General features: G+C 40.9%; 1 protein-coding gene across 3 annotated transcripts in view; it reads left to right on the top strand.

The window, feature by feature from the left end:
* LOC126210435 (ESF1 homolog) overlaps positions 1-23,711 on the top strand; it is a 75,385-nt gene that overhangs the window by 15,367 nt on the left and 36,307 nt on the right. For all 3 annotated transcript variants that reach the window (XM_049939669.1, XM_049939668.1, XM_049939670.1), the window contains exons 3-6: positions 274-464; positions 8,999-9,130; positions 17,876-18,076; positions 23,338-23,599. In XM_049939669.1, the coding sequence (XP_049795626.1) occupies positions 274-464; positions 8,999-9,130; positions 17,876-18,076; positions 23,338-23,599 (786 nt within the window). The remainder of the gene's footprint in view (positions 1-273; positions 465-8,998; positions 9,131-17,875; positions 18,077-23,337; positions 23,600-23,711) is intronic.

Below are 23,711 nucleotides of genomic sequence, written 5' to 3' on the forward strand. Positions count from 1 at the left end.
CCCTGATGGATTTGTTACTCAGGTGACGTGTAATGACTAGTTTGTGTTCAAAATCGCTTAGCCGCTTCTCTGCAGACAATAATCTGCTCCCCACTTCCTTTTACACCAATAGATCCATTTCTCGTGACGTCTAGTGGTCCATTCCACATTTGATCAGACAGTGTAATTTATTGATACTTGAGATCATAATTCTGTACTCATTGGTTTGTATCAAATTTTTCCTTGTTGTCAGTGATCATTGCCAAACTCCTGAACCTAGCTTCGCTCTGACAGGTGCTTCCGATGACTCTGAAGATGTGGAACACGACTGGGGAGAGCTGGATAAGGATGCGGATACGACCCAAGAGGCGACTCGGAGGATAGCGATCTGCAGCATGGACTGGGACAGGGTGCGTGCTCAGGACCTGCTGGTGCTGTTGTCATCATTCCTCCCAAAAACTGGCGGCGCAGTCGAAAAAGTTACGGTGCGTACTCGTGTTTTATTAGTTGATGGAGCTACGGTGCGGCGCCACATTTTGGAGGTGTGCATCTAGTTTGCACATCAGTGAACTTGTGCACTACTTTAGGCAACTGCCAGATGTTTACTATTTTTTTATTTTATGTTTTTATATTTTACGTGACATAGTCATATGTGCATTTCACAGTACCTTAACCAGTTTCAACCAGCTGGTGGTTGTCTTCAGAATCTAAAGAGCAGACAAAGAATCATTACAGAATCAGTAAAATCTGCCAAGTAAAAATCTATATAAAGGTTTAAAAAAGTATATAATTTATTGTACTCTTCTCGAGCTTGCAGCAGGTCTTCAGGTCAGGTTGATGCAATATTTTGACAGTGCTTCTTTCTGTCATCTTCAGGAGGCTGCTGCTGTTGCTTAGTGCTGAGTCTCATTGCACTGGTGCTATGTGGTGCTATGCTGGAGCTAGAGACAGGTCCTAATGGGCATAGAAATATTGCCAATCAGGGAGAAAAAATTGCAGACACTTAAACTTGGTACTGGAAATAGAATTAAAGGCAGAAGTCTTATTAGCAAGGCTGAAGGCTGCCAAAGATTGGGGGGAGGGATTCTCGATCGAAAGTGGCAGTCATTAAGCTAACTGTTTTGCAGGATTCAAACCCTAGGGTACAGTTCACCCAATTATTTTTCTTAGAACATTTGAGGATGCATTGCCTGTCTGAAAACATAAAACATGAAGCAGCTAAATGGGGTATTACATGTGAAAGGTTTTCTGAGTTGAGAGGACTTTCACAGACAGTTTGTAGAGAATTAATGCTCAGCATGAGCAGTAAAAATTGATCCTTGAACTGCTTGCCCTTATAGAAAATCCAGAGTGGGTACATGAAATATTTTGACAGCCACCTTACCCAAATGGAAGTTTTAGATGAACCTATTAGTGCAGATTGTCTCATGATGGTAGCATTAGCCAAATGCGCTCATATGCCAGGGAGAAAATGATCAGAAAAGAGTGGAATAAAGTAAATTCTGTCCTAAACTACTTGGAGCAATTAGACATACTAAACACCACAAAAGATGAACATTCTAGATGTAACAGAGAAATTATAAAAACATAATTGGTGAAATAGGAAAGGAAGGTCTAAGGAATAGTCATTACTATCAAGTAAAACATAAACATACTAACAATGACAAGAGCATAAATAGTGAGAAACTGTGTAAAATACAGGGAAACCACTTTTCAGGAAACAATGGCTATCCTGTAGGAATCATTGTAGTTGAAAATGCACGGTGCTCCTGACTAGAGGTCAACAGTCAGTATAACAAGAAAGTGTAAATGAACTTTTTCTGTACTTTTATCGTTCCTTTACTGACTGTTAATTTTAGGTAGGGAAGAGTTGTTTTACACTGTTGTAAATCTTTTACTGGTGGACTGATTTGGGGATAAAGTCGTGACTAATTTTGCTTGTGGAGATAGGTGTAATAAATGGATAGGATTGGAATAGATGTTTGAGTTAGGGGGAGTATCTTGATAGGTGTCAAAGGACCAGAGAGTAGCTGTGGATGAAACATTTTGAGAAGATAGCACTTCAGAACTGCTTCTGGCCTTGTCCAACACTGTGTTGCTTGTATAGTTCGATAATAAATCGTGGCAGTATATGATATTGTAACAGTCACTGAAAAATATGATGAGAACCATTGTTGTTTGATAATGAAAAGATTGACGTCATGAGGGAAGGGGACTTTTTTTGGCTACAATAGATAGATTATTATAGTTCATGGATTGCTCTGGGTGGATGATTTAAGTAAAGTATATATATTTTACTGTCAGCCTGTAGTTGTGTAAATGGTATAAGTAGTTAATGGGGTTACCGGGTATGAAGACATATGCTGCAAAGGTTGTAGTATGATTGTCCACTGCATCCACATGTACATCTTCATCTACACTCTGCAAACTGCTGTGGAGCGCAATCACACAGGGTATATCTGATTGTACCAGTTATTAGGCTTTGATCTCAATGATGAATTAGCACTGGAATTTAACTTGAGAGGAGCATTTATTTTATTCGCTTACCCTTTTTAAAATTCATCACAATAAAATGTTGATTACCATTTAATATTTGAAGAATGATATAATTAAAAAGTACATAAAATATCTACAAGACCGTATAGAAAGAATAATATTATACAGTATTAGGAAGCAATGATGATACGGGCATGTTCTTAAAATAGATATAACAAAAGTGACAAAGTCTGGTTTTAATTTGACAGTAAATGGTAGATAGCTAGTAGGGTGACCTAGGATAAGGGGAGGGGGTTGACATCCTGCACAAAAATCTCAAGATCTTTGGCCTGCACTTCATGTTCTGGGGAGACTAAAAATCAGGGATAGCTCTTCTCATTTCTAGGAGTGGCCCTTCTGCTTTTTCTACTTGGCCAGATAATTTCCCACTTTGAGTGTGTAGATCTTTGTCTTTCATCAATGCAGAATTAGCGTGGTTAGGAATGGATTTGGCATAGTTACTGTAATAGGTGGCCAGATGCCCACCTGCTACTAACCAGTTATTCTCGTGATAAATATGTGTAACCCAACTGTCAATGTGCATTGTTATTCATGCGAAAATGAGTGATAGTTTGCAAGTCATGGAACTGAGGCGGGACTTGAGTAGTAGCTTGTTAGTCACCTACTTGGATATGGGAAACTGCATAAATCCACATTCAGACTGGACAGCACACCGGCCCTCGTCATTAATCTGCCAGTTGGATTCGATCCAAATTCGGCACACCTCCCCATCGTGGAAGCGGCGCTTCAACATACACAGCTATCCGGGCTAGTCAAACTCCCTTTATTGCGTGTGGCAACTAATCGCTAATTGTTTCTTTTTTTTATTATTATTATTTTGTTATATAGCTCACCTTGCAGCTTCAGGGATTCAAGCACTTTTTCTTCTTACCTATTTCATATTTTAGGGTGGAAAGGATTCCTCCTGTTTATAGTTTAAGTATGACTTCTTCTATAGATTCAGTGATTTCTCCTAACTACATCTGTGTTAATGTAATTCGTGTCTTAGATTTTTACTTTTATCATAAATTTCTTCTGAAAGTTGGACTTTAAAATTAGATAAATCTTCTGTTATTTTTTATCTCTCTTATAATTGGTCCTTTTCCTGTAGATACTCGTGAATCTGATTCTGAAGTTGGACACTTAATCCAGGTGTTTGCTAAGCTTCCATTTTAGTATAGTTTTAGTTACTTTTATATACTGATCAATATTATTATTAATTTTCTGTTCATCTTACACTGGTCACTACAGTCAAAATTACTGTTCCCTCTGTTTACTTACACTTTCTCTGATAATAAATATCACTATTAAAAAATTACTTTTCAGTGCTTTTTCGAAAATGACCTGGATTTTTCAACACGATGTCTGGCCTCAATGTTGGTAGCAGTAGCAGATGTGATCTCATTGCAGTTGCTCTAATCTGACTGTTATGAAGAAGTTTCATTGTGTGCTGCTGGTGAAGGTTGTTGTAGATTTGAATTTGCCTGTTCTTCATTCAGCTTCTTCAATGGTTGCATGGAAGACCCGCTTCTGTGTAGGCAAACTCTGCACCTGGGCAATATGAAGGATGGCCGTGAATGTGAAAAGTTCTCAGCACCCACAGAGAAAAATAGCATAACTCAGTCTTACTCCATTAAGTTACTATATTTCTTCCTTATTCTTCTTCTGTTCTCTTCTCTTTGGCGTCCTGCTATGTTTTGACACATTGCACTGTTCCCATACAAGATGTGACTAAGGTCTTTCATCACATTGTATTGGAGGTTCACACTTTATATCTTGTATGGCCATGGAGCAACACACAAAAATGACAGAAATTCTCATATTTCTCTCTTTTAAACAATTTAATTTGAGTTTAAGATTTTGGTTTATTTTTATTTTGTTGCAAGTTCTAACACTGTGTTTTATTTGAGAAGAGAGAAAATTTTCATAAATTAAATTCTTCTAGCTTGTAATTTTTCATGTTGTTAAAAGCAAAATTGCGGAGAGATACGTCAGAGACAAAGTGTTTCAATGTTCATAGATAAAACTTTGTTACGCTGATTTTGAACATTTTATGCAATTAATTTTTTTTTGTGAGTAATCAGTCTTCTTACTGGTTTGATGATGTGGCCCATCATGATTTTCTCTCTTTTGCTAACCTCTTCATCTCAGAGTAGCATTTGCAACATACATCCTCAATTATCTGCTGCATGTATTCCAATCTCTGTCTTCCTGTACTGTTTTTACCCTCTAACAGCTTTCCTGGAAGTTATTCCGTGATGTCTTGACTGATGTCCTACAAGCTTGTCCCTTCTTTTTGTCAGTGTTTTCTATATATTCCTTTCCTTGTCGGTTCTGTGGAGAACCTCGTCATTCCCTACTTTATAAGTCCACTCAGTTTTCAACATTCTTCTGTAATACCATGTCTCATATGCTTTGATTCTCACCATGTCTCATATGCTTTGATTCTCTTCTGTTCCAGTTTTCCCACAGTCCATGACTCACTACCACACAGTGCTGTGCTCCAAATATACATTCTCAGAAATTTCTTTTTCAAATTGAGGCCTGTGTTCGATAGTAGCATACTTCTCTTGGCCAGGAATGCCACTTTTTGCCAGTGCTGGTCTGTTTTTTATGTCCTCCTCGCTCCATCCGTCATGTGTTATTTTGTTATCTAGGTAGCAGAATTTCATAACCTCATCTACTTCTTGAGCTCTTATCATGATATGAAGTTTGTCGCTGTTGTCATTTCCACTACTTCTCATTACTTTTGTTTTTCTTTGGTTTATTCTCAACCTGTTTTCTGTACTTATCAGACTGTTCATTCCATTCAGCAGATCCTGTGATCTTCTAAAGATAGAAGAAAATAGAGGAAGCAAATCTTATCATTGATATACTTTGACTTCGAATATTAATCCCACCCTCGAACCTTTCTTTTATCTCCATTATTGCTTTTTTGATGTACAGATTGAAAAATAGGGGTAAAAAGACTGCATTCTTGTCTTTCAGCCTTTCTAATCTGAGCATTTCGTTCTTGGTCTTCCACTCTTATTGTTCCTTCTTGGCTCTTGTACGTATTGGTACATACTGTATATTACTCGTCTTTCTCTGTAACTTACCCGTATTTCTCTCACAATTTTCAAACATATTGCACCATTTGACATTGTTAAACACCTTTTCCAGGTTGACAAATCATTTGAACGTGTCTTGATTTTTCTTTAGCCTTGCTTCCGTTATCAACTGCAATGTCTGAACAGCCCCTCTGGTGGCTATACCTTTCCTATAGCCAAACTGATGATTATCTAACACATTTTTTTTCTTTTCCATTGTTCTCGTACACTACTGTTTGGAAAAAGTGGAACACCAAGACTGAGATATATTATCACTGTGATATTTATTCCACAGATTAGGGACATGAAACTACACGAATGATTAACATACAGACTGGTACATGCAGTGTGACTGTGGAAATCCAGTACGGAGTAGTGCCACCACATGCTGCAATCAGAGCTGCTAGATGTCGTGGCATGAAATGGCAGTAGCTGTTCAGATGCAGGAGACGAGATCGCGTGCTTCATTGCTAGAGAGTTCTGCTCAATGAAAGCCGACACATTACCAGTCCAACTTGCAGAGGATGGCGTTGAATCATCGACACAGATGTGTCCACATCTGTTGCAGTGATCCAGTGTTGCGACAGCCCTGTGGACGATGGTGTTCTGTCCATTATGCCCAAGTGGACAAAATGGCAGTTGTCTTGTGCTGTGGTCACATTGTGTTGTCCAGTACCCAGTCGGCACTGTGTACATTCCCCTTCTCTCCATTGGTTCTGCATACAACTCACTTTTGAAGCAGTGTGTCCCGTACAAACCACAGTGTCACGAAACGACAGAACACTAGAAGACCAATCACTCCACCCCATTCAAACGCACTCACATGCCTATATTCCACCCTGTGATGTTGGTGAGGAATAGTTGTACTTGTTCACACATTTCTGCTTCATATGTCGGCTCCACACGCATTGAGCATTGCTGTCCAGTCAAACAAAAGAGGGTGCTGTTGGGCGTACCTGCACGCCACCTCCAAATCCCTTATTAGCGGCCTGCTCTTCTAATGTCCTGTTATTGTGGTGTGTTGCAGATCATTGCTTCTGAATGTTTTATTTTTCAGAATCAGTTGTGTACAATATAATTCTTCTTATATTTTCTGGAAGTTATTTTGATGCATTTTTTAATTATATAATTTTTCAAACATTGAATGATAATTGATCTTTTATCTTGACGCACTTTAGAAAAGGGTTTGTAGGTAACATAAATACTCCTCTCAATTTAAATTTTAATACTTCATCAACCCTGAGATTGTTTTTATTGCAATAGATAATAGTAGTAGCAATGCGCAATGTCATGTCATGTCTGCTACCTGTAGTCTCTGCAAGAACATAATATTGTGGAATTCAAACATGTAATGATGTTTCATTACATATATTCTTGACATATTCCTTATATTAATGTGCAAGAAGGTTCTTGATGATTTAGTCAGAATCTTGCCGTGGGCTGTGGCCGCCGGCAAAGATGTAATGACCTGTACTGCTGTATCAACAGAAATACAATGTCACATACTCGTACACCCAGCCCCTAACAGTAAACAACACAAAGTATTTTAATAGTTTCATATATTCATATGCATTAAATAAGATGTGTTAAAATAAAGTTGTAAATGTTCACCAGATGTTGCTCAGGAGGGAAGACATCGATGTTACAGGGAATATTCTGTTACGCTACCCTACCCCTGTTGATGGTCTGAAGATGTTTTGAACTGTGCAACAATTTTCCAATGAAATGATTTCTACAGGATGCCCCAGGAGGAATGGTCAGTATTCAGAGATATCACAGGAATGATCATTCGAGTCAGAAAAATGTAGTGAACATGGGCTGTAAAACACATGTGTTAAGAACTATGAGCACTTCTTTCTCTTCAGTTCTATGAAAAAAAAAATCTCTTCTGCTGCTTCCCTTATTCTCGGAGGAGGTAGTATGGACCAATCAAGAACAAATTGTCTGGTTATTGTAAGAGCTTTGAGCAGCTCTTCTGTAGAAGAGATGTGTTTTTCACAGTAGCAAAGACAAATAAGTGCTCATTACTCTTAAGGTATACACATTAGAGTCCATGTTTACTAGGCTTTTTTTCTTATTTTGGTCCTTACTGCCACCTCTCAGAATATGGAAAGTAAAGAGCTTGCAATAGGAGAGATTTGTCTCATATTATCAAAGATGAAGAAGTGATATAGCTGTCTAGGTATGCTTTTTAAGCCCATGTTTACTGGACTTTTTTGCTTCAAATGATCATTCCTGTCATATCCCTAAACTTTGACCGTTCCTTCCTGAGACACTCATTGTATGTACCTCAATTGCATTCTTTAAAATTCTGAAGGTGGCTTGCATAAACTACAGAAAGTGAAGGACTGTATACAACTTGTGCAGAAACCAGACTGCAGTTATAAAAGTCGAAGAATATGGATGGGAAGCAGTAGCTGAGAAGGGAATGAGACATGCGTGTTGGCTATCCCTGACATTGTTCAGTGTGTTCACTGATCAAGCAACAAAGGAAACCCAGGAGAAATTTGGGGAGGGAAAAGAAATAAAAACTTTGAGTTGCCAGTGACCTTGTTATTCTCTCAGAGACAGTAGAGGAATTGGAAGATCAGTTGAATGGAATGGATTAGAAATAGCAGATGCATTTTGCTATTTGGACAGCAAAATAACTGATGGCTGAAGTAAAGAGGATATAAAGTACAGACTGGTAGCAGCAAGAAATGCATTTCTGAAAAAGAGAAATTTATCGAAATTTAGATGTTAGGAAATCTTTTCTGTTGTGTAGCCCTGTAAGGATGTGAAACCTGGAGGATAAACAGTATGGAAAAGAGGACAATAGCAGCTTCTGAAATGTGATGCTACAGAAGAATGCTGAACATCAGACAGGTAGTCCAAATCACTGATAAAGAGGTACTGAATCGAATTGAGGGTAACACAAATTTAAGGGAAGGATAGAAAACATCCTGTTGATCAAGGAATTAGCAATTTGATAATGGGTGGAGAAAAGGGAGGTTAAATATTGCACAGAGGGACCTAACACTATAGCAGGCTCAAGTGGATGTAGGCTTCAGTAGTTATATAGGGATAAAGAACTCGCACAGTTTACTGTTGTGGAGAGCTGCTGCAAACCACTCATTGCACTGAAGATCACAACAACAAAAACATAAACAAATAGATTGCACCCAGTACTTATACTTACTTCACAGTGTTACAGTTTTCAGAGTTAGCTGTGTAAATTGTGTAATTCCTAATATAAACCGGTTTCTGTCTGCATTGACCTTACGTTACAGAGGTGTGCATATAAGCACAGTTGTCTTTTGTTGTACTCCCATCAGTTACAGAACATTTGCATTGCGTCTGCGTGAAAATTATTAACAAAAAAAAATATTTTAATATATTTTTCTGTTAAATTGCAGATTTACCCTTCAGAATTTGGCCTACAGCGTATGAAGGAAGAAGAAGTGAAAGGACCTTTAGAACTCTGTGAAAACAAGAAAGCAAATAGTGATGAAGAAGAAAGCACACTTGAAGATAAGGATGAGGATGAAGTAAGTGAGACTTATAAGCTGATGCACATTAGTTCATGCCAGATTTTCTCATGTTAGTTGAAACACTTAACCATGCGAGGAAAAATTTTTAGTGAATTTCGATGTGGTAGCTATTAGCTGGTGTGACCCACTGATCAAGTTATTAAACTAATTGAAGCTAAGTTCAGTGACTGAACTAAAGTTGTTCCTGCATGTTAACTGCCACATACTTTTTATTTAATATCCAGTTTTATGAAGAGACTGATAGTGTGTTCACAGGAAGTCAGTTGTCCCTCATTGTTGCTAATCTTTATATGGACAGGGTGGGGACATGTTTGGAAAATTGGGAATCCTCAGGGAATAAAATTTACTGGGAAAGTAAGGGACACTTCAGGGAGTTGTGGGAGGCTTTGGTGAAAGTTGGACTGTTTGTTCACGAAAAAAATTTACTTAACAACAATTATGAGAAAGCTAGATAGCTACTCACTGTAAAGACAATATGTTGGGTTGCAGACAGGCACAATGAAAATATTGTTACATACTAAGCTTTCGGCAAAAGCTTTCTTCAAAGAAGAAAGAAAAACACACACACACACACACACACACACACACACACACAAAAGCAGAGCCCCCCGACCCCCTCTCTTTCCCCCCTCCCCCTCCCCCTCACTCCCTCCCTCCCTCCCACACACACACACACACACACACACAACTGCTATCTCCGTCCACTCTGGCCAGACTGCAACTGTCGTGCTGAACGAAAGCAGCATTCTGGAGTGAGGCAGGGAAGAGGAAGGGATAGCAGAGTACGAGGGAGGGTTGTGTGGAAGAGTGCTATAAAGCGAAGTGAGCAGTGTCTGGAAGGTGTAAGGACAAGGCTGCCAAACGTCACATCGGACGGCTGTGGAGGAGGGGGGAGTGGAGTGTGGGAGGGTGGAAAAGGAGAGGAGAAAAGACTGGTGAGCGTGTTGGCAAAGAGCAGTACATAATGAGAGTGAGGGAATGTGAGTTGGGATGCGATTATAGGGCAGAAGTGGCAGAAACTCTTGTATGAGGACATTAGGTTATTGTATGTTGAGATGCATAATTTCAGGAGAGAAGCACATATTATAAGGATAACTCCCATATGCATAATTCAGGAAAGTAGGTTGTGGAGGGGAGGATCCAGATGGCTCAGGTTGTGAAGCAGCTATTAAATCAAGCATGCTACATTCAGCTGCATGTTGTGTCATAGGGTGGTTCAGTTTGCTCTTGGTCACAGTTTGGTGGTGGCCATTCATCCTTTTAGAAAGCTGATTGACAGTCATACAAATAATAAAGAACTGTGCAATGATTGCAGCAGAGCTCATATATGACATGACTGCTTCCATAGGTGGCCTGGCCTCTGATGGGTAGGATAAACCTATGACAAGACAGGAATAGAAAGTACTGGGTGGATGGATTGGGCAGATTTCCACCTGGATCTTTCACAGGGATATTATCCTTTTGACAAGGGGTTGGAAGTGGCATAGGAATGGACTAGAACACGTTACAACACATTCTCCACTTTAGGAGGGTTGGGAGGGATTGTGGGAAGGATGTTCCCCATTTCAGAACATGATGGTAGCCCTGACGAAGGTGTGGTTCAGTTGTTCCAGTCCAGGATGGTACTGGATGATGGAGGGGTGCTGCTGTGTAGCTGCTGCTTGGTGGTGGTGGTGGTGGTGGTGGTGGTGGTGGGAGGATTTGAGGGTGTGTGGAGTTATGACATAGGAAATCTATTTGCAGATGGTTGAAGGCTGTCTGTTAAGGCCTTGATGAGACCTTCAACATATTGGGCAAGAGAGTTCTTGTCACTGTAGATGAACCATTCCCACATAGCCAGCTTGTGTGGGAGGGACTTTTTGATGTGGAAGGGGTGGGAGCTGTCAAAATGCAGTACTGTTTGTGATTGGTGGTTTTAATGTGGACAGTGGTGTGAATAGAGCCGACAGAGAGAGGAGGTCAATGTCCAGGTAGGTGGCATACTTCATTGAGGAGGATGAGCTGAAGTGAATGAGAGAGAAAGTGTTCAGGTTGTGAAGGAATGAGGAGTACAAATCATGGAGATATCATCATAAAACATGAACCAGGCCAGGTTTAGGATTTTGAGAGACTAGGAACATTTCCTCTAGGTGGCCCGTAAACAGGTTGGTGTAGGAGGGTGCCATGTCAATGCCCATGGCTGTGCGATGGAATTGTTTGTATACAAAACCCCAAGCCCCTGGTCTGGTTCATGGTCATTACTGGTATCTTTGTGATCTGGACTCGGGATGAAGACACCCTATCCTCATCTCTTCACAACCTCAACACCTCTCCCATCCGCTTCACCTGGTCCTCCTTCACCGAGCGTGCAACTTCCTGGATGTTGGCCTCCTCCTTCCCATGGCTCCATCAACACTGCTATCCACATTAAACCCACCAATCACCAACAGTATCTGCATTTTGACAGCTCCCATTCCTTCCACACAAAAAAAAACCCTTCTGTACAACCTGGTCACCCAGCATGGTGTATCTGCAATGACAAGAACTCCCTTGCCTAGTATGCTTAAAGGCTCACCGAGGCCTCCACAGACAACTACTGTCTCGCAGACCTAGTCCACAAAAAGATTTCCTGTGCCATATGCTCCCACATCCCAAATCCTCCCACCTCCCAACACATTCTCCACTCCTGAAATTATCCCAACCACAACCTGTGATAACCTAATGTTCCTACACTCCACCCAACAGTTTCCACCCCCTCTCCTATCACCAACTCCCTGATCACACCCCCTCATCCTCACTGTGCGCCACTCTTTGCCAGTGCATTGCCCAGTCTTTCCCCCTCTCTGCTCCTCTTTTTTTCTCCTCCTCTTTTTTTCTGCTCCTCTTTTTTTCTGCTCCTCTTTTGTTTCTCCACCTCTTTTGTTTCTCCACCTCTTTTGTTTCTCCACCTCTTTTGTTTCTCCACCTCTTTTGTTTCTCCACCTCTTTTGTTTCTCCACCTCTTTTGTTTCTCACCTCTTTTTTTTTTTCTCCACCTCTTTTTTTTTCCTCCACCTCTTTTTTTTTTCTCCACCTCTTTTTTTTTCTCCACCTCTTTTTTTTCTCCACCTCTTTTTTTTTCTCCACCTCTTTTTTTTTTTTTCTCCACCTCTTTTTTTTCTCCGCCTCTTTTTTTTCTCCTCTCCTTTTCTCCTCTGCTTTTCTGCTCCTCTGTTTTCCTCTTTTTCTGCTCCTCTCTTTTTCTCTTTTTCTGCTCCTCACTCCTGCTCCCCCCCTCCCCTCCCACACCCCTCCTCCACTGCCTCTACGCTAAACCTGGCACCCTTTTAGTGCCATCTTCTAATCCCTGAACACTCCGACAGACAGCACTCTTCTCTCCCTTCAACCATACCATCCCTTGCGGGTTTGGGATTCAGAATAGGCCTGAGGTATTCCTGCCTAGGGTTTGACCTCCACACCTTCCAAGTTTTTCCGAAGTGTCCTATATGGTGCCCTACATGGTGCATCATATATCATCATGTGTTTAAACCTTCTTCACCTCTTACTGTTATGGCTCTGCAACTCCACCTGCAATCCAGCTATTTGGGTGAGGACACCTTATGAGGTACATTATCCACTTCTGTTGTTTGCTGTCCTCTTTTTGCCCTCATGACAGTATTGGATATCTTTGCACCCAATGTCCAGCTCGGTAGCCAGTCCATCAGGGAGGGGTCGTCATGTACCCTCTTAGTCGTAGCCCCCTGAACACAGGGATCTCACTGCTGATGCCTGAACTGCAAACTCCCTACGTATACCAAGGAACAGGTGCCCATCTTCCTGCGGCATCAGGACTCCCAACAACGGTCATCGCACCAGGTGGCCTTTGCTGTGGCTGGTGGCATCCGTGGGGAGAACCCTTGATCTGAGTGGGTGGCATCGGGGCAGATGACCCACAGTGAAGTGCATGAAGTTATCTGATGTTCTTGGTTGACTGGTCCCAGCAGTCCCTTAAGTGTGGAAAAGGCCAATTTAATGCTGACAGATATAACCACAAATCATTCCCTCCCTCGCTACCCCATGGGGGGAACACAGGGGTAAGGATCAAGGTGAGATGTATTCTCCCAAATATTTAGGTTGCGACAGGCCTGATCGGGAATCTTTTCTACTAACAAAGCCTCTGTTTTTTGTCAAGAACTTACGGGAAAAGTTCAGAGAAGTGGCGGGAATATCGAAAATGAGAAATGGGTCGTATTGGTACAAACAGAATCCCCTGTCCAGTTGCATGCATTGCTGTGACAAGCTGGGTGATGTTCCGGTCTCCATCACCCCCCATAAGAGCTTAAATATAGTCCAGGGGATTATATTCCATGGAGATCCCTTCTTGCAGTCCAATGACGAGTTGTACGCTAACCTACAGCAACGAGGTGTCCACTTCATCAGGCATGTGTATAGGGGACCTGAGGACAACAGGTTTGCTACTGGTGCCTCTATCTTGGCCTTCAAGGGTGATATCTCACCTGAAAAGGTCAAGTTGATGGTCTACCAGAGTGACATTAAACCCTATTTTCCTCCCCCAATGTGGTGCTTCAAATTTTGGAATTTGGGCACATGTCCTCTCGGTGTAAAACAAACACCAAATGTAGGGAGTGTGGACGTCCATCACATACAAATGTCCTTTGTGCCCATCCTCCCATTTGTGTCAACTGTGGAGAGCATCATTCCCTCTCTTCACCAGACTGCACCATTTATCAGAAAGAGAGTAAGATAATGGAATATAAGACACTGGATAGGCTGATGTATACAGAAGCGGAAAAAAAAAATCCATTTTAATACTGTAGACATAACGTCATCCTGTGTTGCAGTTATGACAACATCACCCTTTATCAAAACAGCATCCCCATCAGTTCTGCCTCCTACTGTGGGCCTTCAGGGCCACCAGACTACGTCTGTCCCCTTCATTGGGCTTCCTGATCATCATCAGTTCCTGAGACAAACTCAGAGACGCTCTCCCAGCCCTTGAAACCATAAGAAAAATGAGAGGACTGAAAGAAGAAACCTATCAAGAAGAGAGATATCCTGGTGGCCCACACATTGCTGCTTCTGGCAGGCTCCAATTCTGAGGATGAAGTGGAGATCCAAGTGTCCCGCGAGGACCTAGATCTCCCTAGAGTCTCCAAACCAGTGGACACTGAAACCAATAGCGCTCAACAGGTGGCAGTAGTCTGGTCCATTTACTCTCCCACCAACCCATCCACACACCCACCCACCCACCCACCCACCAACCCACCCACCCACCCACCAACCCACCCACCCACCTACGACCTGCTATTCCTCTCTTTTTTTCTGCCCCACTCTGGATTTCTGCTTTCGTTCAGTGCAGGAGTTGCAGTCTGGCCAGATCGGCCAGTGTGTGAATGTGTGTGTGTGTTTACCTTTTTTTGTGGAGAAGGCTTTGGTCAAAATGTTTGTGTGTAACAGTCTTTTTGTTGTGCTTGCCTGCAACTCAGTGTGTTATCTTTACAGTGAATAACAATCTATCCTTTTCATGGTTGTTAATATTCCAACCTGGACTTTCCATTGTTTAAAAATTTACTTTGTATTTTTGTTACAAATACATTCAAGATTGTGCTTCACAAATGATCAGTTGTGGACTTGAGTAATGTAAGAAGAAGAAGTGAATTAAATTACAATGAAGGCTTTCATGACCAGTTGCCTTAATTGCTGGTGACATTTCTGGATTGTATGGTCATGGTCCATGAAACTTCGTTGTTCCTAAACCAGAGCTGCATTGGACATCAATTGGCAGAGTCAGTGGTCCCAGGACCACCTCTGAAGAGAGAGGTGATTACTGTGAAAAGGGGGCTTGGTAATTTATACATGATCTGCAGAGATAATTGGTGTCAAAGGTAAAAATTATCTATTGATTCTATAGAGACTCTGTCTCTATATCACCAACTGTCATGGCTTCTTCTTTTCTGTTAAAATTGTCCCCATGTTTATACATTTTGGTGGCTTTTCTATATAGCTGTGGATAGTAGTTTTTCACTGTAGATCAAATATTTATTTTTGGTGGACTTCTCTTCATGGTTTCATGACTGAGGAGCATGCTCTGCTTCAGCCGATTTGTCAGCTTTTCCTAACCAGGAAAGATTTTTGTGTTCCTTCAGGCTAGTATCACACTTTTAGTTTCATTATAGACATTACCACATGTACACAGAACCTTGTATACCTCAAATTCATATAGAGGAGGGCATTTATTCTGTACTGTCCTACACCTGTTACAAAGTGCACTGAATTCTTGTAATGTGTTTTGCTTGACTATGTTTACAATAGCATGTTCATTGATCCCAGGAATCTTCATTATTGTCAGTGGGTTTTTGACTCAAGGTCAGTTTCCCAGTGCACGATTGTGAGAGTGACAGTGTGTGATGTGTGTGTGAGACCAGTGAGTTCATCTTTCTCACAGAAGCATGTTTTAATTAAAAATATGTAAATATGGGTCCTTATTTGAAGACACATGTTTTGGTAAGTTAGTATTGAGTATTTGTACTTTGGTTCTGTTTTATAAATTTTAGTGGAAACCAGTATTTTTGCTGACTTTCTCACAGTGTTGGATGCTGTGACATGCCTACTCTTCTATTTTGACTTTAGACTGTATGAGTTTTCTCAGAGTAAATGAAGTTTTTAGAGTAAAATATATTAAATTTGTGTATTAGAAATTATTGCAATTAAACCTCACAATATATTCGACTAACAACAAAAATCATCAGCTTCCTATATATTTTATTTTCAGTCCTAGTTGAAAGTGGAATAATTACTAATAAATGACAGTGCAACTGAAAAAAACTTCACATGCAGCGTTGAAAACTAGGGAAGTAAATCTTGCTCCAACACACAACAAAAAACATTCAGAAAAATTGGGAATTTGAACCTGGAAATCTGAGGGAAATCATTTGAAGAGAGAAAGTCGCCAACCTGATGGAGGAGTTTGAGCAACGAGCTATTGAGTACACAGTTTTAAAATATTGTAGCTTTATGTGGTCTAACTACAGTGGAAATTAGCATGTCATTCTCAAACTCCTGTGCTCCATCCACCCAAATATTCACTTTGTGACAGAGGCAAATAAGGGTGACTGCCTCCCTTTCCTTGATGCAGTAATCAGAAAGAATATTGATGAGTCACCATGGTATGTGGTTTATAGGAAGCCTCAATTTAGACCGCTGTGCTGATAAATGCACTACTGACCCGCTGTGAGTATTGTAAATGAGGATAGTTTGAAAGCATCATGGGGATCAGTCATGAATACTGGGGAAGTGCAATCAGTCTACAGAAGAGATTACTTACAAATCACTTGTGCGACCAGTTCTAGAATATGGCTCAAGTGTGTCGGACCTGTGCCAGAGAGGACTAACAAGGGATATTGAACATATACAGAGAAGGGCAGCACGAATGGTCACAGGTTTGTTTAATCCATGGTAGAGTGCCACAGAGGTAGTGAAGGAACTGAAGTGATAGACTCTTTAAGACAGCACTGTTCATAAAGATGCATAAGTGTTGGAAATGACTTTACATGATACTGAAATTCTGTTTTGCAAATATGGTACAAAACAGTAGCACACTTTAGCAAGCATTGTACCACTGGTATGGCGTGAATGACACAGAAGGAATATAAAAACATTTTGGCAACAACTGGGTTTTCATATAACTTACTACCTGTATGTTAAGTCAGAAAAGTTAATTTTCAATTGTACTTTGGCATAACTTTAACTATTTATAAATAACATGTAGAGTACTTGCGAAACAAGGCTAACTGAAAAAGTATGAAATTTATTGCACAAAGTTTTTTAATGTAGTTAAAGAAAGCAATTTTTTTACTTCTATAAATTAGGATACTTGCAAATACTGTAGCACTTCGAAAAGGATCCTGCTTTCATAAATGACTTAGGATAAAATATGGGTGCTCAACACAAAGTTTAAAGAACACAAACTTATTATTGAATAAGAAACCATATAACTGGCCCGTGTAATTATACAGTATGACTATGCAGCTGATTATTTGAGACATAGGTAGTGGCTGAGGCAGCTTAAAAAGCCAGCTAATTTTTGTAGTACATAGCTTTGTACCAATGACTGACATGAATAATGAGCCCAAATTCTTCCACGTTGGAGGCTATATTAAATAATTTTGCTTCACTCGGCATACAAGATGTTGTGAAAACTTTGCATGCTAGCGACCAACTATCTCTTGCCTCAAAGGAGCTTTGCAGTTCAACTGCCAAATCCACCTTTTTTTATTCCCACCATGCGAGTTTTGTAGCGGAGGGACTTCCCTCCATGTTTTGTACGATTATAATCCTAGTTACCACATGCACGAACAGGTGGTACATCTATAACTTTAACGTTTCAGTGCTTTTGCAGAACGTTGCTTTTAAAGTGACATACATATAGTAATTCTATTGACTTAAATTATTCGCAAAACATTTACATAGATGTTAGATCAAAGAACATGGTTATACAGATATCTCATTAAGTAAAAGCAGACAAAAAAGTTATTGAGATACGTATAGGTGATATCAATTTTAGTGTTACAATCTTTGTCAGCAGTTCTAGGCAGTGGGCTAATAACCCAAAACATAGATCATTAAAATATATGATTAATGAAATGAGTGGCAAAAAAAGGATATTTTTTCCCTCTTATCTTTTAACATTTGCACACTATACATGGCGGATGTAATATTTTTGAAGAAGTAAATTATTTATATTGCTCATTCCTATTGTTACAGACAGAGGAGGGCAGACGTTACCACATGGAGAAGCTACGGCGTTATCAGTTGAACAGGCTGAAGTACTTCTATGCCATTGCCGAGTGCGACAGTGTAGCTACTGCTGAACACGTTTACAATGAGTGTGATGGCCTGGAATATGAGAGCTCTGCCACTAAGCTCGATCTCCGGTTTGTACCTGATGACATGACATTTGACCAGGTATCTGTGTTCTCTTATACAATTTGTAATAGTCTCTACTTTTAGGACATCTCTCTCTCTCTCTCTCTCTCTCTCTCTCTCTCTCTCTCTCACACACACACACACACACACACACACACACACACACACACACACACACACTCACTCATTCATATGTACAAATATTAGAGACCACATCAAATAATTATAAGCCATTTTTGAAAGACTTATTGCAACTCAAAAGCATTTCATTCTCTCGCCAGCCACATACTTTCTCTCCTCTGTTTAGCCACCGTTCTATTTCAGCTTACCATGGAAGTCTTTAAAGTTGTTATACTCCCTTGAACCATTTACTGGAGACCTTAGGTCTGTCGTCCAGTACTTTAAAAATCTACCTCATTGGTAGTGTCACATCCACCCTGAACCTATCTTCTAAGACAGGGCTTCACAACATACATGCTCGCAGAGCAAGCTGTGAGCAGCAAGGCGCGAGCACGGAGCAGAGCGAGCACGCTACCCGCACTACCGGACCAGAGCGGAGAGTGGGGAGAGTCACGTGGGGTACACAACAGCTGCCGCCAGTTGATGTAAATACGCGGCCACCTGCAGGGATATCACTCGCGAATTATTACTGCGACAAATGAAACAAGTAAAGGAGAATGTACACATGCCACATAATTTTATTAGCTTAGTGTATGCCTCTACCATCTGTAGACACTGAAACTAAAGAATTCCACGACAATCCTATATTTTCAACACTTTCTTCAACACTACTTAAAATATCACCTCTGGTTGTAGTGTTCTTCATGGCTACTACATCGAGGAGCTCCTCCCTCACCTGAAGATCTCTATTAACACCTCTAATAAATATGGCAAGCTGCGCTGTTCCAGTGATATCAACACTTTCGTCCAGAGCTAGAGAATACGCCATAAAATCTTTACAGATATTTGCAAACTGGCTCTGGACGTCGTCTGCCATGTCCTGTATGCGACGCATAATGGTCATTGTAGATAATGGCACAATCCGAAACTGTTCAACTTGAGATGGACACAAATGTTCCGCTGCAACTACCAAACATTCTTTTATTACATCGCCATCAGTTAAGGGGCGCAGGGATTTTGCTAAAAGCAAACAATTTTGTAACCCACTCTGAGAGCTGCCTCAGTTGATTTTTCTTCGTCGTCCAGATCTTCTTTGGATAGCTTCCTTTTAAGTTTAATAACTTCCTGTGCACGATCTGGTCCATCACATTTTCCACGTCCGTAGTCTTTCACGTGGTACGACATATAATGTTTCTGCAAATTAAATTTCGTAAAAGAATTCAGCCTTTTGTGGCATACTACACATTTTGCAACACCATCTTTTTCTGTAAACGGATACAATTCCTCCCAATGGGGGTTGAACTGCGAAAGCATGGTTGGGGTTACACAACGACGACTTCACATGATTCTTAAACAGCGAAGTGACTGTTAAGAGCTGATCGTCGTACTTTAAACGTTACACAGTCGGCGCGAATTCAATAGGCACGCTGCGGCCCTATTCAAACGTGCGTGCGCATTTCGCCTCCCTCCTCTCCCTCCCTACTCCGTGACCTTGCAGCTGCTCGCGAGCACGTGCCTGAGCAGACGCGAGTACTCGCGCTCAAAACCGGCCAGTTGTTAAGCCCTGTTCTAAGATAATTTGTAGCATCAGTATTGCCTCGCGTGTTCCTATATTTCTCCGGAACCCAAAATGATATCCCTTGAGGTAGGCTTTTATCAGTCTTTCCATTCTTCTGTAAATAATTCTTGTCAGTGTTTTGGAAAATTTGAGTAGACCTATATAATGCAGATGTTTCATGGTGCTTATATTTACAGCAGAGTCCAGCAGATAATATGCTAAATGCAAAGACACGTATTGTTTTTAGGACACTGTAGTTCCATCTCCATTACCACATATAGCTAGTACTAAGGGGCAGAAACTGTTTGAAGCTTTGTGTTAGACGTGATAATGAAAAATTTAGAAGGTTAACAGATTTTTCAGTGCATAATTCATTTATTGTTTATTTAGACTTTGAAAAGATAAAGACAACTTGCAAAGGTACGTTTGAAGCTGTGTCTTATAATAGAAATGCAGAACACTCGAGGGAATAGATCATGGTGTTGGACCTTGTGTTCAAGGTTACCTTACATTGAAAAATTTAAACATGATAAATGTCTGCATGAAAATTTCGTTAATTTTCAGCAAATAATTTCTGTAGTAGGCAATTTATATATAAATCTGTGGCACATTTCTGTATCTGTTGGCACGTAGACTAGCAATAGTAGGGTAGGTGCGAGAATGGAAACTGCTGTAGTGAAGCCACGCAACAAAACACTGACCTCTTTCCTTGCTGAATTGTGGAAAATGTTAGGAAGTTTGATACATATGTCAAGTATTTGGTGTATTCGTGTTACAAGAAATACCCCTGTTTAGTTTGTTCGTAATGTCCTGAACAAGAACTCTCTAGTTTCGAATTGGCTGAAGCCTGTGGAAGTAAGATGACTTCAGGCAATGTGTGTTTTGTGTCTAGCTGCTGCCAATGTTGGTGATCTAATGACACAGTAACTGTGTGTATTGTAGCTGTTAGGAAGTGATAGTTATGCTGTGCTGTGCCAAACCAGTAAGCACAATAGTAACAGGATCACCACTCTTTCTGCGGCTGTCCACGTGTTGGGTTGTGGTAGGCAGAGATTGCTTTTTGCCTTTGCATATTTGATCTGGCTACACAATACAGTCACATTAATGTGACCACCACCAATGTTTAATGTCAACATTCAGTAACCACTCGCAGACAGCAGGCAACAACCCTAGCAGTGGAGGGTATATAACGCGTGTCGGGACAGTCGTTACGATGTGGAAATGGAGCGATTTATTTGATGTCCAAAAGGGTACGATCATTTGCTATCAGGCCAAGGGCAGAAGCATTTCCAAAGTGGCTAAAGCCATTGGCACACGGACCGTGCATCCGAAACGTTGGGCGTTGAGCGTGCCAAGTTTCTGACGTCATAGTGTGGAATAGCACGTTCGGGAGTCTTCCGAACGTGCAGAGCAATAGCTGGCATGTCAGATATTCTGAGCATGCATCTGAGCGTTGACCAATGAGATGGCATAGTGCCACCTACGTCACACGCACGCCGTTTCCCTTCAGAACAGAGTTGTGAGGCACCATATTGGCATTCATTGCAAGCCTATATGTATATATGCCGTTTCTGAGCACCTGCAAATTGAGAATCACTGAAAAACCTGTTGTTAACAGTTTGATTCATTCCAATATGAGAAACATCATATTCGCAGCAAAAGAATTATTGTAACTTGCGTATTATGAGAGTAGGCTATTTGAAGACAGCAGCACACTAATATACACCCAAAACACATTATTCTTGGTACAATTTGTTATGATTAAATTTCAATTAGTAACATATCTACAATTAAGGTTTTCAGAAAGGGCTAACATAATATGATTAGGAGTGGAAGACATGTTGTTGGTAATGAGTAGCGTCAGTATTCTGCATGTAGTTGTTGGTTGGGGCGGTGGTTCGTGTCTTGTCAAAACCTATTTTTTTTTCCCCCCTAACATTCGTGCTTTTATTAGATTCTGATATGTTATCATTAGTTTAATATAAGTATATATTATAATATTTGATGTTATGTAAATATAAGTTCACCTTTTTTTGAGGGGTGACTTTGTTCGATTGGCTTAATCTACTTGTATAAAATAAAATTTGCTCCTTTTTCTTTTACGATTCGTAATTCACATGTTGCAAAGATTCTGCTACTGGGTAGGAACAGTGATCTAGTAAGACTGACCTTCGGGTTTTACTAAAATGTGTGAGTGATGAAATAATGTTTATCTTATGCGGACAAGTATTGCAAATTTGTACCGCACTGTTTGTAATGCAACTTTTATAAGCCTGTGTCCTTATTGATTGGACATGGTACTTTCCTTTTCGTGGACAAGGGAGGAAATGTGCATTTAGTAGGGCTAACGTGGGAATTTTACGGTCACCAGTTGAGTAAACAGTGTGATTTACAAACTAGAAACATCCCTCAACTGCGTCTGGAGTGCGTTGTGATCGCTTATACCACGTTGGGGCCCTTGTACCATATTCACAAGTCGCATTGTTCCTGAGTGTTCAGCAGCACGTTGAGCTTGGCATGCTCAACGTTAACATTCGACAGCACGGTCCGTGTGCCAACGGCTTAAGTTTGAAAAATGTTCACGTGCCTCCGTGATTAAAATACACCGTTCACGGCAAAGTGGCACTATCCAAAACTGGCACCGAGGTAACTGTGGTACACATGAGGCCCTAGATGTCAGGGGTGATGTGTATGGGTGAATAGAAATGCAAATGTTGAGCAAGTGACCAGCCAGATGAATCAAGGGTCTAGCAACAGTGTTTCCTCAACTACCATTCACCGAACATTGTCGTATCCGCAGAAACCACCCGGTTCGTACGCCCGTGCTGACTGCTGTTCATTGTCAATAGAGGCTGGAATTTACACGCTGGTATGAACAGGACATCCACTGATTGGCAGCGTGTGACCTTTTCAGATGAATCTCGTTTTATGCTCCGTCAGACAGATGGCCGCTGGCACAAATAGTGCGAAATGTGTGAAAGCAAACACCCTGCAACAGTCATTGGAAGCGTCCAAGCTGGAGGAGAGAGTGCTACGACCGAGGGAATATTTTTGTGGCATTCCCTGGGTGACTTAGTCATTCTGGCAGTGGATGAACACAAGTAAGCATCATCCTTGGAGACTGTGACCTCTCCTACTAGCAGTTTGTGTTTCGCCAACATGATGACATATAACAGCAGAACAGTGCAACCTGTCACATAGCTAGCGGTGTACGTATGTGGTTGGAAGAGCACCGGGATGAGCTTACCGTACTTCCCTGGCCACCAAACTCCCCAAATTTATACCCAGCAGAGAATCTGTGGAGCAACCTCGATTGGGCTGTTGTTCTGTGGGTCATTAGCAGCCATGGCACTGGAATCGGCACAGCTCCATATCCCTGCTGGTACGTTCAATGACCTCACAGACTCTTTTTACTGCACTTCTTGTTGTGGTCTGCATTGCAAAAGGTGGTTATTCAAGCTTTTGACAGCTGGCCCCGTTAATGTGATGGACAATGTATAAAATCATAATCTTTATTAGGGGACTTTGCAGTTGAAAATTGTACTGTAATATTTGAATTTAGAAGCTTTTTTTTCTTGTAATTAATGTTTGTACAGAGACTAATCCTATGTTGGTTTCTCAGGAGCCACGAGACAGCTGTGACAGCTTACCAGAACCTGGGAAGTATGCACCCAAGCTGTTTACTAACACAGCTTTGCAACAAGCCAAAGTTGAGCTCACATGGGATGAAACGGACCCTCAACGAGTCGATATCACACAGAAACTGCAGACGGTAAAAAATATAGATGAAATAGACGATGCAGACCTGCGTGCCTACCTTGCATCGTCAGGATCAGATGAGGAGGAACGAGATGACCAACATAATGCGGAAGAGGACAAATTGTGTGAGTAGTGCAGTTTTTATGTCTTCTTTATGGACGAAGTAAAATGAGGTGTAATGTATTAATCAATGATGAGGTCATTAATTATTTAATAATTAATTAATTAATTAATTAA

The sequence above is a fragment of the Schistocerca nitens genome, chromosome 10 (genome assembly GCF_023898315.1).
Source record: "Schistocerca nitens isolate TAMUIC-IGC-003100 chromosome 10, iqSchNite1.1, whole genome shotgun sequence".
NCBI lineage: Eukaryota > Metazoa > Arthropoda > Insecta > Orthoptera > Acrididae > Schistocerca > Schistocerca nitens.